Source organism: Chrysochloris asiatica, unplaced genomic scaffold (assembly GCF_000296735.1).
Source record: "Chrysochloris asiatica unplaced genomic scaffold, ChrAsi1.0 scaffold00282, whole genome shotgun sequence".
Taxonomy (NCBI): Eukaryota; Metazoa; Chordata; class Mammalia; order Afrosoricida; family Chrysochloridae; genus Chrysochloris; species Chrysochloris asiatica.
In genome coordinates, this window is record NW_006408800.1 from 2,052,340 (window position 1) to 2,065,416 (window position 13,077).

The 13,077-nt window shown below is 40.5% G+C and overlaps 1 protein-coding gene across 1 annotated transcript in view; it reads left to right on the plus strand.

Moving 5' to 3' along the window:
• The first annotated feature begins 394 nt into the window (after window positions 1-394).
• LOC102814786 (tight junction protein ZO-1-like) overlaps window positions 395-13,077 on the plus strand; it is a 117,380-nt gene continuing 104,697 nt past the window's right edge. The window contains exon 1 of the mRNA XM_006874533.1: window positions 395-454. Within this exon, the coding sequence (XP_006874595.1) occupies window positions 395-454 (60 nt within the window). The remainder of the gene's footprint in view (window positions 455-13,077) is intronic.

The following is a 13,077-nucleotide window of genomic DNA, read 5'->3' on the forward strand; positions in this document are numbered from 1 at the left end:
AATCATTTATTATGCCAGGAATGTCAGATTGAAGAGGAGTTGTGTCATAATTCATCGTCAAAAGCAGCATTTCAAGATCTAGCCATACGCCTACAAGGAAGATCAGTTAATACCATTATTTAAATTTACACACCAACCACTAAAGCCAGTGATGATGACATTGAGGAATTCTACCAACTGCTTCAGTCTGAAATTGATCAAGCATGCAATCAAGATGCATTGATATTCCCAGTGATTGAAATGTGAAAGTTGGAAACAAAGAGAAAGGATCTGTTTTTTGGAAAATATGGCCTTGGTGATAGAAATGATGCTGGAGATCTCATAATAGAATTTTGCAAGACCAACAACTTACTCAGTGCAGATTCCTTTGTTCAACAATGTAAAAGGCGACTATATGCGTCGACCTCTCCAGATGGAGTACACAGGACTCAAATTGACTACATCTGTGTTAAGAGTTGGTGGGAAGCCAATATCATCAGTCAAAACAAGCCTAGGTATAGACTGGAACAGACCATCAGTTACTCACTCATGTGCAAATTTAGGTTGAAGAGAATTAAAATAAGTTATTAAGATCCCAAATATGACTTTCAGTATAATCCACCTGAATTTACAGACCATCTCAAGAATAGATTTGATGCATTAGACACTGCAGTGTAGTGAATTTACTGTTTCTTCTAGGTCATAGTCTTTGTAAACTCCAACCAGGTAGCTTTTTCTGCCAGGTCTGGGTAAGAAAAGGGAGAAGATACTGATTAAATGTTGTAATTCAGTTGTTAGTGGTTAAGAGTTCATTGTGATTCTAAAAACGTGGAACTCTAACATGGATTTGAAATGAGCCATCTCAGCAAGAGGAGGATGGGTTTTACTACCATCAAGGAAAAAGAGCCAAGAGTGCAGCGTGTCTTTTGGACCCTGAGACCTCTGCATTAAACAACCTTGATCTGGCGATAGAAAACTCTGATGCTGAAGGAGTAGCAGAGGAGTGACAGAGGAGCAACAATAATAGAACCAGGAACCAGGAGGGAACTTGACAGAGTACTGGGCTTCCCAGCCCACAGTGCTGGTTGAACAGAGTGTCTTTGGGCAGAAGGTTTGCTTGCACAGTGGGTTGCCTCCAGACACTTAATTGGGGACGCTAGGTTGCTGGTGAATGAAGCTAGAGCTGAGTGTCTTTAAGCTGAGGAGTATGGTGGAATGGTGTGCCCTGTGAGTATTTATCAGCTGCTGATTGGAATAACTGTGCCTTGAGCATGTTTTGATCCTGTGTTATATCTTGCTAACTTCCCTAATGAACCCCATAACTTTGAGTTGTGTGTGGTCATTGCAACAAATTATTGAACCCAGCTGGACAGATGGCTGTGGAAGGAATGGTTTGGGTTTCACTTATTTTAAAGACATGACTGCCTAAAGAATAGAGGAGTTACTAGATGATATCAAGAACATCATACAGGAAGAAAGCAAAAGGTCATTAAAATTTAGACAGGAAAGAAAGAAAAGACCAAAATGGATGTCAGAAGAGACTCTGAAGTTTGCTCTCCAGTGTAGAGAAGATAAAGCAACTGAAAGAAATAAGGACATAAAAGAGCCGAACAGAAAACTTTAAAGAGCAGTTTGTAGAGGACAAAGTAAAATATTATAATGAAATCTGCAATGGCCTGGAATTAGGAAACAAAAGTTCCACATTTCTCAAGCTGAAAGAATTGAAGAAAAGATTCAAGCCTCAAATGCAATATTGAAGCATTCTGTGGACAAATATTGAATGATACTGAAAGCATCAAAAGAAGATGGAAGGGGCAATTTAGACACTGGGTACCTAAAATGAGGGGGCGATAAAGGCACAAAGTGACTGGCTTATAAGGTTTCAAGAGGGAGTTTAGTTTAAGAGTATGGAGGAAAAGAAAGAGTCCCCACTGAATACTTGTCGTCTTGTCTAGATGGGTCTGGCGAAAAGAGATGGGGATAAGATTCTTATGGTTCAATAGTGAATAATTATTATCATGACTAACTGCGACTGTCACAGTTGTAAAGGTAGAAGTTTTGTAACAAAAACTGGGAAGTAGTTAATCTTACAGTCCAGAAACTGAGGACCCTAGGACCATCAAAGGAGAAGAGCACAAGCAGAATGCGGGACCTTATCCAGAGAAGCAGGGACGCCAGAGATGGAGACATGGAGAGAGAGGGAGTGACTGTGGACTCTAGATTCATGGGTACAGAGAGGGACTAAGAGCCGGTGACCAAGGAGACAGACTTGCAGAATGTGCCCTTTGGAGTTGTAAATTATTATATGCACCTGAGTGTTTTTTGTTTTTTAAAAAAAACAAACAAAAAGCTAAAGTGAATAGAGAGAAATACTGTTAACTGATGGTACATGGAGCGGATTATAATCATTATAATGAAACAAGGTGTATGATTCGTTGAATGTAAAACTGATGATCTGCCCTGTAAACTAAGACTCAATCCACAATAAAAACCTTAAAAAAAATGATGATGATGATGATGGAAGGAATATTCAAGAGTCACTGTACCTCAAAAAAATGGTTGATACTCAGTCATTTCAAGAGTTAAAAAATGATCAAAAACCAATGATACTGAAGGAAGAAGTCTGAGTTGTCCTGAAAGTATTGAAGAAAAACAAGGGTTCACAAACTGACGGAACACACATTGAAATCTTTCAACAAACTGATGCAGTACTGGAGGCACTCACTTACCTTTGCCATGAAATGTGCAAGATAGCCACCTGGCCAACTGATTGGAAGAGCTCCATATATGAACACCAAAGGAATTCAGAAGTAATTGGACAATACTATTATTATCCTATGCAAGTAACATTTTGCTGATAATAAAATTCATACATGTTTGCAACCATACGTCAAAAGGGAACTGTCAGAATTTCAAGCTGGATTCAGAATTGGATGTGGAAGTAGGGATATCATTGCTGACATCAGATGGATCTTGGCTGAATGCAGAGAATGTCAGGAATATGTTGTGTTTTATTGATTATGCATAGGCATTTGACTGGATCATAACAATCTAGGGGTAACATTGTGAAGAATTGAAATGGTTTTGTCTTAGGTATCCAATGCTGCTATAACAGAAATACCACTAGTGAATGGCTTTAACAAATAGAAACTATTCTCTCACAGTTTGTTGTTGTTGTTAGGTGCCATCAAGTTGGTACCGACCCACAGCAACCTTATGCACAGCAGAACCAAACACTGCCCGATTGTGGGCCAACCTCACTGTTGTTGCCACACTTGAGCCCACTGATGCTGCCACTTGGCCAATCCATCTCGCTGAGGGGTCTTTCCTCTTTTTTCTGACCCTCCCCCTTACCAAACATGATATCCTTCTCCAGGGACTGGTCCCTCCTGACAGTATGTCCGAAGTATGAGAGACGAAGTTTAGCCATCCTGGCCTCCAAGGAGCACTCTGGCTGCACTGCTTCCAACACAGATCTGTTGGTTCATTTGGTATCCCATGGCACTTTCAATATTCTCCTCCAACACCATAACTCAAAAGCATCAATTTTTCTACGGTCTTCCTTATTTTACTGTCCAGCTTTCGCATGCATATGAGATTATTGAAAATACCATGGCTTGGTCAGGCACACCTTAGTCTTCAAGCTGACATCTTTGCTCTTCAACACTTTAAAAGTTCTTGTGCAGCAGGTTTCCCTAATGCAGGAGGCTGAAAGTCCAAGTTAAGTGCCCCAGCTCTAGATAAAGGTCCTTATTTCGTTAAAGCCTCTGTAGGCCCAGCATTCCTTGGAGTTCTCTCTGTGTGTTGGTTTAGCTCTTTCTCTAGATATAGAAATGTCCCAATGCAGGGATCCCAGGTCCAAAGGATGCACTTACTCCTGGTTCTTCTCTGTTGGTGGCAGTGATTCCCTTCTCCTCAGTTTACATTCATTCATCTTCTTGTATATCTCAAAAGAGATTGCCTCAAGATACATTCTAATCCTACAGATTGCATTTAATGTCATTAACGTCAGAAAGAAGGATTGACAGCACTTTGGAGAATTACATCCTGTTGTGGTGCTGTGGGTTAATGTGCCAGACTGCAAAGCCGGTTGAATCGCAAAGTCAGCGGTTCAAGCTCACCAGCTGCTCCTCGGAAACGCAATACAGGGTCGCTGTGGATCAGAATCAAGTTGGTGGCACGTCACAACAACAAAGTCTTATCATACCAGACTATGTTATGGGGTTGATTATATTAAATCTTATTATTGGGGATAACTACACCTTAACTGCCAGACCACTGAGAAACCTGAATTGGTCAAGTTGAGACAAAAACTGTACTATATCACAGGTTTAAAAATCAGGAAGGGTGTGTGCCATTGTTGTATCTTATTTCCATACTTACTCAACCTGTGTGCTTAACAAATAATCTTGAGACACTGGATTATACACAGAAGACTGTGGTTAATAATCTGTAATATGCAGATGATAGAACTTTGCTATCTGGAAGCAAAGAAGACATAAAATACTTACTGTTGAAGATCAAAGACACAGCCTTCAGTGTGAATTACACCTCAATGTAAGGAAAACAAAAATCTTCTCAACTAGACCAATAAATAACATTCTGATAAATGGAGAAAAGATGTAAGTGGTCAAAGACTTCATTTTGCTTGGATCCACAATCAACAGTCATGGAAAGTTGTTAAGGTCATCCAGTTGGTTGCAATGCATAGGGACCCTGTATAGGATTTTCAAGGAGTGGCTGGTGGATTTGAACTGCTGACTTTGTGGTTCACAGTCCAGTGCTGATCCACACTAGGAGTCCAGCCATCCCATTAGGGGTAAATTAATTAAATGTTTGATCAGATATGGTGGTTATGTGCTGTGGAGTTGGTTTTGACTCACAGCAACACTGCTTAGGGTTTCTGAGGCTGTAAATCTTTACAGGAGCAGAAAACCTTATCTTTCTCCCGCAGAACTGATGGTAATTTCAAACTGCTGACTGTGAAATTAGCAGCCCGACTTGTAACCACTATGCTACCAGAGCTCCTTGTGTTGTTGTCAAGTGCCGTCGAGTCGGTTCCGACCCATAGCGACCCTGTACAGGGTTTCCGAGGGTGTAAATCCTTACGGGAGTAGAAAGCCTTATATTTCTCCTGCGGAGCGGTGGTAGTTTCGAACCGCTGACCTTAAGTTCGCAGCCCTTAGCAACAACATAATTTTGGGTTGGCAATTGTTTTGTTTTGTTTTTTTTCTCACTCCTGCCTGTGTAGTTTTCTGCTGAGAAATCAGAACTTAATCTTACTGGTTCTCCTTTATATGTAACTTTGTTTTTCCTGATATGCTTTTTGTTTTCTTCTTTGTCACAGCTTTTGAAATGTGATTATGGTATCTTGGCGGTTTTCTTTTGGAATCTATTGTATTTACAGTTTGTTGAACATCTTGAATGTTTGCACAATATTAGGAAAGTTTTGTTCCAAGCAATTCTCGACAGTATTTTCTGTGTGTGTTGTGACTTTATGTCTCTTAATGTTCTCAAATTCTAGTCATAAGTGTATTCCTTTTGATGGTGTCTCATGTAATTCTTAGGCTTTCTGCTTTTTGAAGTTTTGATTGTGAATTGAGTGATAGTTTACATGGGAGACCATTGGTTTTACACACATCTTTTCATTGCAGTGATTGCAATCTCCTCCATGCAGCATCATTCAACAGTGTTTGCTTCTATTCCCTCTGGGTTTTTTTGGTGGAGGAGGATGTACACAAAAACACTCAGGAATATATAATCATTTAAACAACCAAAGGGCACATCCTGTATAGATAGGCTTTCTGTTATGTTTTGTTAGTTTTTCTCATCCCCTAGCAGATTACTATTAATAGATTTGCTAATTCTACTCTGTTGTATATTGTCCTGTGTGTTTCTCTAAAATATTAGTAATTTTCTGGATTTCTGTTTGCTCTATGTGGTTTCTAATTTTCCATATATTTTGTCAGTTCTTATATTGTTTTCCTGAATTATTTTAGTCTTTTGACTTTATTTTCCTCGATTTTGTTTGTGGTTTCCTTGATTCTTTTTCTCAGTTTAATGGTTATAATATAAGTTTTTGAAATTTCTTTCCAGGTGTTACAATTCCATTCTTACCTAGGGAGCTTTTATGAATCTGTGTTTTACTCATTTGTTTGAGCCATTCTTGCTTCTTTGTGTGGACTGAGCTTGTCTGTTGTCTCCAAGACATTACAGTGTTATGATGTGGTGGTCATGTGCCGTGGAGTCGGTTTTGACTCATAGCGACCCTGTACAGGGTTTCCAAGGCTGTAAATCTTTATGGGAGCAGAAAGCTTCACCTTTCTCCTGCTGAACAGCTGGTAGTTTCAAACTGCTGACCTTGAAGTTCCGCAGCCCGATTTGCAACCACTACACTACCAGAGCTCCTTCAGTGTTGTTACATTTGTGTGTAATTTGTGATTGTGTATTGATGTGCTTTGCCCAGGTTTTTTCTTTTCTTTTTCCCCCTGCTTTATTATGTTTTGATGTGTTTGAGTTAGTGGGGTGGGTGTAATACTATGATTGCTCTGTTGCCAGCAATTTAGATGCTTACAACCTGTGCACTTGACCCAAACTATGGTATTTTCAATTGTCTTATGCATGTGAAAGTTGGACAGCGAATAAGGAAAATAATAGAGTTGATGCATTGAGTTTTGGTGTTGGAGAATACTGAAAGTACCATAGTTTTCCAGAAGAACAGACACATCTGTTGGAAAAAGTACATTCAAAATGACCCTTTGAAGCACGCATGGTGAGACTTGGGGTCTCATGTTTCAGACATAGTAGCAGGAAGGACTAGTCCCTGGAGAAGGCCAATCATTTTTGATAAAGCAGAGACTAAGCATAAAAGAGAAAGCCTTTGGTGAGACGAATTAGCACATGGCGGCAGCAGTGAGCTCAAGTGTCATAACAGTTGTGAGGATGGCCCAGGACCTGGCAGTCTTTCGTGGATAGGCTCCCTTATGAGTCAGAAGTGACGCAATGGTACCTAATAACTACAACAAGCTGTCTTCTGGTGGGTGTTATAGAGAATGGGATCGTGGGCACAGTTGCCTGTTCCCATAGAGCAATTGTCTGTCATTGATACTGTGCAGGAGTGATCGTGCCATTGGCATAGTGGGATAGGGCTGTCGGAAGTAAGTAGTGTGGCAAGGCAGCATGAATATGGTTGCTGTTTCCCTCCACGTGGGACAAAGAAAAAGTAAAAGTAACAAATGAAAAAAATAAACAACAATAAAAATATTTTAAATAATAAAAAAAAAGGCTACAAAATAGAAGAAAAAACAAGGTGTTGGGGCAGAGGGGATAAACTTGGGGGGGGGCAAAGCATAAGAGAAAAAAATATAAAAGAAAATGAAGGGAATAATGAATAGAGAAAAAGTAGAGAGAGGGAAAAAAAAGAAACTACAAAAATTAAAAGCAAAGGGAAGGGACATGAAAGAAAAATATAGGAAGAGGATTAATGGAAATAAGGAGAACAGCCTGCAAGGGCTGGAAGCCAGTTGGTGCTCCTGTCAGCCAGGAGACAGTAAAGGGCTGGGACAGTGTTTCAACTGGCTAAGGCTATGGTTGGGGGCAACCAGTCCAGTCGTTTTTGCTGGTCTGGGACAGCATATTCTGCCCACCTGAGGACTTAGCAATGCCTTCCTCTAAATGAAGAGCTACACCAGATAACCAGTCCACAACAGCATGTGTCTGATCTGATAGGAACACTGCTTGAAAAACTAAAAATGGCCATTCTGTGATGCAAGTTGGCAATTTATGGCTCCATGGGTCTCCTTATTCAGTGTTTTCATTCCATCTTCTTGTAGTCAGTGTTTGAGCTACGTGTCTATCCTTTCCTTTGAAGCTCAGGAATCCAGGATTAATACTAGTATCTGTTTCATTTGGTTTCTCCTTTTTTTTGTTGTAGAAAGTGTAAGTTTGTTTACCTAGTTCACCATCTTCCTGGAACTCTCCAATGACAATAAGCCCTGGTGACAAAGCAGTTAGTCAGTCAGCTTGCAGCTGAAAGATTGGCACTTCAAACCTACTCAGCTGTTTCATGGAAGAAAGACCTGAAGAGTGCTTTCATAAATACTACCACCACGAAAACCCTGTGAGAGAGTTGTACTCTGTCACATGAGGTCACTATGAGCTGCAGTCAACTCACTTAGCATCCCAACACCTACAGGATGGCAGTATACAAATGATTTTGTAACCTGCTTTTTCCCTTTTAGTGTGAAATGAGTTCTCCTTTTTGATTAACATTTTTTCACAAATTGTTAAGCTATGTGATCATAAATATGCTATTAAACCAAAAGGCCAAATCTGTTTCTGTTGAATCAGTTCCAACTGATTCAACTATGTATTACAGAGTAGAATTGCTCTATAGGATTTTCTTGGCTGTAATCTTTATGGATTAGTCCTGGTGTGGAACTGTAGGATCAGCACTGAACCACAAGGTTAGCGGTTCACACTCACCAGCCACTCCTCGGAACCAACTGGATGGCACTGAACAATAATGACAATTTTTTTTTTTTTTTGGAAGCCAGGCCTTTATTCCATGGTACACCACTGAGAGTGTTTGAATCACTAACCATTAGAATTGTTGAGTCAGTACTGACTCATAGTGATCCTGTATACGGTTTCCGAGGAGCAGCTGGTGAGCTTGAACCTCCGACCTTGCGGTTCAAAGCGACCTTGCAGTCCATTGCATTAACCTACAGCACCACACCAGGATTCAAACCATTAGTATTGTTGTTTTAATGTGCCGTGGAGTTGGTTCTGACTTATAGCAACCCTGTACAGGGTTTCCGAGGCTATAAATCTTTACGGGAGCAGAAAGCCTTAGCTTTCTCCCGTGGAACAGCTAGTAGTTTCGAACTGCTGACCTTAAGGTTCGCAGCCCGATTCGTAAGCACTACACTACCAGAGCTCCTTAAACCATTAGTATAGTAGTCACTATAATCAGCACAGGTTTGCTGCAAAGTTGGTTTGAATTACAAGGTTGGCAGTTCAAGCTCACCAACGGCTTTTTGGAAACTACACAGGGTTGTTATGGATCAGAATCGACTTTGAGGCACTTAGCAACAACAACATCAGCACAAACTGTCAGTCAGGGCCCTTTAACACTCCATATGATTGTGTTTTATGTACCTATACCAAAGAACATAAGGAATGTGGTGGCTTTGCAGGATAAGCATGGGGCTGTGTACCATAAGGTCGATGGTTCAAGCTCATCAACTGCTCTGCAGGAGAAAGATGAGACTTTTTGCTCCTGTATAGATGTGCAGCCTCAGAAACGCCATACAGGGTCACTGTGCATCAGAACCAACTCCATGGGATTTCACCACAAAAAGCACTGTCAAGGAGCGTTGTTGTTGTGAAGTGCCGTCGAGTCGATTCTGACCCACAGCCACCCTGTTGTATAGGGTTTCCAATGAGCAGCTGGTGAGCTTGAACCACTGACCTTGCAGTAAAACGACTTTGCAGTCTGATGCATTAGCCCACAGCGTCACACTAGGACTCCTGTCAAGGAGAGTACATGGTTATTGTTAGCTTATTTTCAGTTTGGAATGGTAGAAAAGGATTGAAACAGTCAGTAAGGCAGTGCTGCTAGTAAAACAAGTGAACCCAAGAAAAGGTGAACTTAGACCAATGTGTGCACTTCTCATTTTTAATGACATTGAGATCAAGCAGGGCAATTATTGAACATATTTTTATCATGGAGGAGGATAAAATAAAGTGTTGCTGTCAAATAATACAAACTTTTATTAAACAAAAATACCCAAATGTGAAATATCCTTCATCTAGGTTTGTACATTTCTGAAAGTGGTGTTTCCATCTCTATAACCCTTCCTCAAAGAATTCTGTGTTCGGTTTGCACCATGTCAAACACCAGTTCTGGCTTCCTTGACTTAAAATCATGTTCCTTTGAAAGGTTTTTGAGTTTGGGGAACAAAAAGAAGTATGAAAGGGCAAGATTAGGTCCAGTCGGTTGGAAGGCGTAAGGTTTCCCATCAAAATTCTCATGGGAAAATCCTTGCTACACTCAGGGAATGACCAGGTGCCGTGCATTGTTGTGATGGAAGAAGTTCCTTGGTACAATTTGTTGGCTTTTTTCTCACCGATGCAGCTTTCAATTTTTTTTTTTTTTTAATTCACAATAACCCCCCGACCTATGTCTTTTGAGAAAGTCTACCCAGATTATCTTTTTGAGTCCCCCAAAATAGTCACCATAACCTTCTGATATGACCTCTCTGCCTTGAATTTAACTGGTCCATCATATCCCTTTGGGAGCCTGTTTTAGATTGCATCCTTTTGTTTTGATTGTTTTCTTTAAAGGCACCCTAGGGAAGTTAAATGTATTACTATGACTTAGTTTAAGACTAAGTATGTTACTGAGAGAATTTGTCTGTAGCTATCCACTGATTGCAGAGACACATTTAAGCATGTTTCATTTGGAATAAAAGTTTACCCTCGTATATTGTTAGGTGGGACCTTTATGTTAAAAACCACTCTTCGTACCATCATTGCTTTACAATGTGATAAAGGGATCTTTAAAATCCATTGAACCTTGGACATTTTTTACTAAAAATCAAAACAACTTTGTTTATAAGCAGAGGTCTTCTTTAAAGGGAAGTTTTGCTGCACTTGATGGGAAGTTTGAAACAAAACTCTGGTAAGGTTGGCAGTTTTTATCTGTAAGGTTGGGAGTGAACAGAGAGATCCTTTCTTTTCCCTCTCTCGTTCATTTGGCAGGAAAGCTAATCTACTTGCTTTGAATTTAGGGAGGGAAGCAGGCTTTCTTTATAGAGATTCATTTTCTAACCTGGCATTATTCTTGGATTAAAGTTCCGTGGGAAAGGGAAATGGACCCACAGCAGCACCTTGGTGGGCATTTCTCCTGTGCTGATGACAGAAGTATGTGCCTGAACACAGTTCACTTTTGAAATATTTACAGCAATGAGTACTGGCATTCGGAGAAGGTCATAGGCTCAGCATTTTCCCCTTTCACCCTATTTTTTGGTAACTGAAAACCCCTTTAAAAAAAATTGTACATTTTAGGAAACCCAATTCCATGAAACAATAACATTGAGGGGGACAGAATTACCTTAAACTTCCAATAGCAGGTAATTTAACCAAATTTTGAAAGAGAATGATTTAAAATTACTTAGTGCTCATCCTATAGACAGTAATTTTCCTCTTTAGGGAGAGGTTCATGACAGAAGATAAACCTCAGCTAAACTGGTTTGAGTCAGAACTGTATTGCTTTTATTTTATGGTGATTTTTGGGGCTTTATTGTGTTGTTGTATTTGTTTTTTGGTCCTTGTTTGTGTGTTTGTACATGTACACAATGTTTATACTAGAAGTGATATTTTTTTTATTCTTAGATTTAATATTCAGGCTGCTAATCTCACGGTCAGCAGTTTGAAACTATCAGCTGTTCCGCGGGAGAAAGATGAGGCTTTCTGCTCCCGTAAAGATTTACAGCCTCGGAAACCCTGTACAGGGTCGATATGAGTCAGATTCGACTGCACGGCACATAACAACAACAACAATGAAACTAGAACTAGGTGGAATAATATTTAAGTGATATTAGAGCCACCAGTGACCAAATCTGTCAAATAGTCTTATCTGTTTGCTTGTAACATGTAAATTGTTAAGTGACATTGAGTCAATTACAACTCATAAGTGACCCTATTTAGGGTTTAGGCTTTGAGCCTCCGACCTTGTGGTTTAAACTGATCTTTCTTTCCAATGCTTATCGTACAGCACCACACCAGGACTTTTAACATGTGTGTTGTTGTTATGTGCCATTGAGTTTGGTTTCAACTCATAGCAACTTAGCATAGTTACCAGGGAACAGCTAGTGAGCTTGAACCACCCACCTTGTGTTCAAACTGACCTTGTAATACAGTGTATTAACCTACAGCGCCACACCAGGACTCCTGTTAAGTGCCATTGAGTCAGTTCCAACTCACAGTGACCCTGTACTGGTGGGTTTGAACTGCCAACCTTGTGGTTCACAGTCCAGTGCTCATTCTACAGCACCACACCAGGGAGTAATGAGAGGACTTCACAAAGCTCATGGAAAAATTGAATTAAAAGATAATGGGGAGAACAAACAAGATGGCGGATCAGGTGGAAGTGCAGTAAGGAGCTCCACCAACAACAACACAGAATACCCGACCAAGCAGGCTCAGAGGATGGTCCCAGAACTCTGAACCACATATAAAGGAATATTTATGAGGTTGGAAGGCTTACAGCTGGGGGAATTTGTGGCAGAAGCTAGAAATCTATTTCTTTCTAGTCCGGGACGCTCGGCTGCTCCAGGAGCCGCCGTCTTGGGTGAGACCATGCGGGGGAAGGATTGAGTGGCTACAGACGCCTAGAAGAACCGCTGAGATAAAGGTGTGGACAGTTTTTTGCTTTGGTATCTGTTCATTGGTCCCTTGCTGTCTGTGCACCTCCATTCTGGTGACTATAGGGGTGCCTGAGCTAGTGGGCACCCCAACCCCACCCTCGGAGGGTTCTACTATGCGTGCACACAGATCTCCTCGAAATTTAAAGAGACAGTTTCCAATTAAAACCAGACAGCCACAGCCGGCCCTGAACTGTTTCCAACTAGATAAAAGGCCTGAACAGGAATTGTGGAGTGGGACAAGCAGACAAAAGAGGAAATAGGCCGAAAATTAAATCCTAAGTTACCTCAAAACGACCAACAGTGGCATCTTGAAATTTCTCAAGAAGAAGAGTGAAAGGGGAAGCCCATTTCTTGATCACATCTACCTGGAGGCATTCAGAAAGCATAAAAAATATCAAAATACATACCCATCTAAGTAATAAGTCCACATAACCCCTGAAGATGCCCCCAAAACAGAAGCAGATGACCATATCTTCACATGTCCAGAAACGAGATAAAGTGACTGAGGCAAATGAGCTGGAAGTAGACCTACACTCTATACTAGAAGATGGGCAGGCTTTGGAAATGCCAGAGAAGGAATTCCTAAAAATGATTATAAAAGGTATCAAAACACTATATAATGCAGTTGAGAAAAATAAGGAAGAAGTCAGGAAAGTGCTACAGGAAC